We start from the raw sequence: 4,140 nt of genomic DNA on the forward strand, positions 1-4,140 counted from the left end.
CTAGCTACTCCTTGGAAGGAAGGTTGGGCAATCTACTTCTGTAGTGATACCACCTCAGAAACCCAAGGAGGGGGTCGCTATGAGTCAGGTCTGACTCGACGGCACATGACAACAACAACAACATATCTTCTGTGGAGCAGCTGGTGGGTTCAAACTGCTCACCTTCCAGCTGGCAGCCAAGTGCTTAACCACTGCACCACCAGGGCTCCTTCACAGCAAACTACCCAAACTAAACCCATTGCCATCGAGTTAATTCTGACTCATAGTGACCCTCTAGGACAGAGTAGAATGGCCTCATGGGGTTTTCAAGGCTGTAAATCTTTATGGAAGCAGACTACCCCATCTTTCTCCCATGGAGCACCCGTGGGTTCAAACCACTAACCTTTTGGTTAGCAGCCAAATGCTTTAACTACAATGCCACCAGATCTCCCATTAAAAACCAAATAGAGTTTCTTACACATATGTGGTGGCTTTAAGTATATTTCTTATGTAAATATGCAGGAACATTGAAAGTTTTGGAAAGCATGACTTTTTTCTGCAAATACAGGATAAGAGTACAATTTGTTCTTAATCATTAAATCTTAGATTCAATCAAAAGGAAGCTTACATTCACTATACTCACTCTGAAATTATAGAATGCTGCTGATTAAAAGAGCCCACCCAAAGTAAAGATATAGAAGGAAACCAGGAAGAGGCAATCAATAGTGTACATATACCTGGGCGAAATGTCATCTTCATTTTAAGAAATGCTTCACTGCAATCTGCCAAGAGATATTTTGCCTTCCTATTATAGATTCGAACAACTCCCAAAAGAAGGTGTCCTGAAGTTCGAAGCGCAATTTTCACCTTTCAATAATTTTTAAAGTATTAGAATATTTAAAAGTAGTTCCATAAGACTGTTCTTTGAAAATTACTGAAATCATAAGAATTTCTTCTCTTTAAAAAAGACATTTCAGTGTTTCCTTCCTTCCCCTCCCACTGCAGAGGAAACACTGCAAAAATTTAAAAACAAAATAGTAATAATAAAGCAAAAAAAAATCCAAACCAGATTGACTCAAACCCCACACTAATCCTGCCTCATTAGCATAACAACGACAGCCCATTTCCAAATGGTATTACACCCACAAGCATGGAGGTTAGGATTTACAGCAAAAAAAAAAACCTCACAAAAAGCATTTCACATCACCTTTTACATCACTTTTTAAAATGATTAATTAGCTTTTTTTTCTTATTCACTGAAGATAATTAATTTAATGAGGCATTTACTACTACCGGTGTTATGGGAAGACTATAAACTCTGGAGTCAGGCAGGCTAGGGTTCAAGCCTTGGGTCATTTGCTGAGACTGAGTCACTTAACCTTCCCAAACTTCAGTATGTTGATAAAGGCTACAATTTATTAAAGTAAAACCTGTGAGAGCCAGAATTCGACAGGACAGCCTTATTTTTCTGGCTCTCACAAATTTTCCACCTTTGACAGGGTACAGTCTTAACCACTTTTCCACTGCTTGTTTTAATGGAAAATATGTTAGTTTTTCTTCTTTGACAGGTTTCCACCCTATTCAGGTTCTGGTATTTGCAGGTTGTAATGTATACACTTATTTTATGCAGGTCTTTTGCTTTTCATACATTAATTAATTTAATTCTGACAACCACCTCTATCTACAAAATGAAAAATACTGATATCACTCAATAATAGTAGATTGCCCAACCTTCCTTCCACAGAGTGGCTCATGGGTTTGAACTGCCAGCCTTCTGGTTAGCAGTCAAATGCCTTAGGCACTACACCACCAGAGCTCCCTTGAACATGCTACTTAACAACTATTATTGAGTGATGGAGCCAAAATTAAAATTAAAATGTGACCCACTCAAAAGCCACAATCTTAACTACCACACTTCACTGGAACTAAAATAAGCCCATATCATAGGGTTTTTGTTAGGATTAAATAAACAAATGAACATAAATTCTAGCTCACTGCCTGACTCACAGGCTTTCAATTATATTTCATCTTTCTCTCAAACAGAAAAAAATTTAATTAATGTGACATCATTTAAATAATTATAATGTAAATCTTAATAATAGTTGTATAAACCAAAAAAACAAACTCACTGCTGTCAAGTCAATTGGGCTCATAGTGACCCCTCCTTGGGTTTCCCAGGCGGTATTTCTACAGAAGTAGATTGCCCAACCTTCCTTCTGAGGAGTGGCTGGTGGGTTTGAACCACCAGCCTTCTGGTTAGCAGTCAAGTGCCTTAGGCATTATGCCACCAGAGCTCCCAATAGCTGTATACTGTTTTATAATGAATAAAGTACTTTATTGTTTATGAAGTGTTTTCACATATATTTTGACTCACATTCAATATTTTTTCTTCTGTCCTCTTTATTAGTTCATGAATTACTTTTCTAAGAAATATGTACCCCCTATGTTTAAAGTATTTTGTTAGGGTATAAGAAAGGACAAAATATATAATAGTATAAAACATGGCCTTTAGCCTTCAGGATCCAATCTATTTACGATAAACATATGACAGTTAATTACCAACAAAACCAATATATGCTATGTTCAAATATAACAGGATTCAAAATAGAGGAGACCATTTGAGAAGTTCTTAGAAATATCTTTCATGGTGTATATTTCAGTTCCATTCATCTCCACAAGTTATGCGAAATACAAACCCATTTTAATCAGTAACATACCTTTGGTGAAAGAATTTTTTCAATGGTTATCTCTAGGTTACATTCAAATATATGGGCCTTTGTGAGTTTCTTTTCCCAGTGAGCTGCAAGCCATATTTTGGCCAATGGCCCCCGCTTACTCATAAGCACGTGTGTGTAGAACATGTTGCCTATATTCCTTGGCTGTATTTTATGAAGTAGAGAGAACATGAAAAGATATTTAAAATTTGAATACAAAAACCTTTTGGTGCTATTTTATAGTAAGCAAAAATACTTTTTCATTAGTTCTATAAAAATAACTCAGATTATCTTCTAATCCAATGTATTATCCAATTCAAGTTATTTTCTCATAAAGAAAACTTTATTTAGAATATAAAATTACAAAGCAGTGACAGAGCTCTATTAGATCGTGAACCATCCTGGTTTAAATGTATCTGGATCGATGATCTCTTCTTACATTTTATTTCCTTTATCCAACAAAGGATTTGAACTCTCTTCTTTTAAGTATGGTCAAATAAATAGAGGAAGACTAGAAAAAATAGGAGGTGGAAATAGGCAAAAAACAATGCAATAAGAAAAGGCAGGCAAATGAAGAAAAGGAAACACAGATTACTTCTTCTAAAACTTAGAATTTGAGAGCTGTTGGAACACTGATTTATAACCAGGTGTTGAATTTCTTTGTTCTCTTCTAAATGCTCTGCCTGATACAACAATGTATTAATTTTTCAAGTTGAAATAATGGATCTCCAAAGGATCATAAAGTGGAAAATGAAAACAAAAAACTATAGGAAAATAATCAGAAGACAAGAAAGAAAACAAGAATCAAATTAAGAAGTTTTGAAATATGAATGGTAAAAGAAAAACATTTCACTTAAAATAAAAGTGAGGGATTTATGCGCATTTCCACAAAGTATACTATTCTGAGTAACATCTTAAGCCTCTATTATTAAGTCAAAAATGAGAAGGGACCATATAGCACTTTGGGTGACTTCTAGAGAAGAATCAAATTATTGCTTACATCTAAATAATCTTAAACTGCCTTTATGGAAGAAGCTTCTTTCCCACTTAAATTTCTGATAAAGGGGGAAATTGAACCAAACTGAACACAAAAACAAAACAGCCACAGATTTAACAATTTAAGGTGAACTTGGATCAATGTTCTTTTCCACCCCAAGAATCAAATCATCAGGTCCAAACTAAAGGTTATGCAATCTACCAAAGCCACATCCCCAGTGTGACAGAGATTTAATATTTATGGCTTGTTCCTGCCTGGATTCCATTTTGTTCCTTTCTAGTCTGTATGTTTGTTTCAGTCTCTTAGAATAAGTTCCTTTATCTGCTTTAATTGTTCCCAGGTGTGTGATGAGTAACGTGCTTTTTGAAAAATCTGTTATTTCATATTCCTGAGGCATTGATTTTCTGGGCATATATTAGCAAAAAGGAAAAAAGGGGGGGGGGAATCCGC

General features: G+C 35.4%; 1 protein-coding gene across 1 annotated transcript in view; it reads right to left on the reverse strand.

The window, feature by feature from the left end:
- RAD21L1 (RAD21 cohesin complex component like 1) overlaps positions 1-2,840 on the reverse strand; it is a 35,833-nt gene extending 32,993 nt beyond the window's left edge. Inside the window, exons 1-2 of the mRNA XM_042783613.1 lie at positions 2,697-2,840; positions 717-846 (exon numbers count right to left, since the gene is read on the reverse strand). Coding sequence (XP_042639547.1) covers positions 717-846; positions 2,697-2,840 — 274 coding nt within the window. The remainder of the gene's footprint in view (positions 1-716; positions 847-2,696) is intronic.
- Positions 2,841-4,140: the final 1,300 nt, after the last annotated feature.

This window comes from Orycteropus afer, unplaced genomic scaffold, assembly GCF_000298275.1.
Source record: "Orycteropus afer afer isolate SDZICR_OR568_19922 unplaced genomic scaffold, OryAfe1.0 scaffold00020, whole genome shotgun sequence".
In the NCBI taxonomy this organism is placed as follows: domain Eukaryota; kingdom Metazoa; phylum Chordata; class Mammalia; order Tubulidentata; family Orycteropodidae; genus Orycteropus; species Orycteropus afer.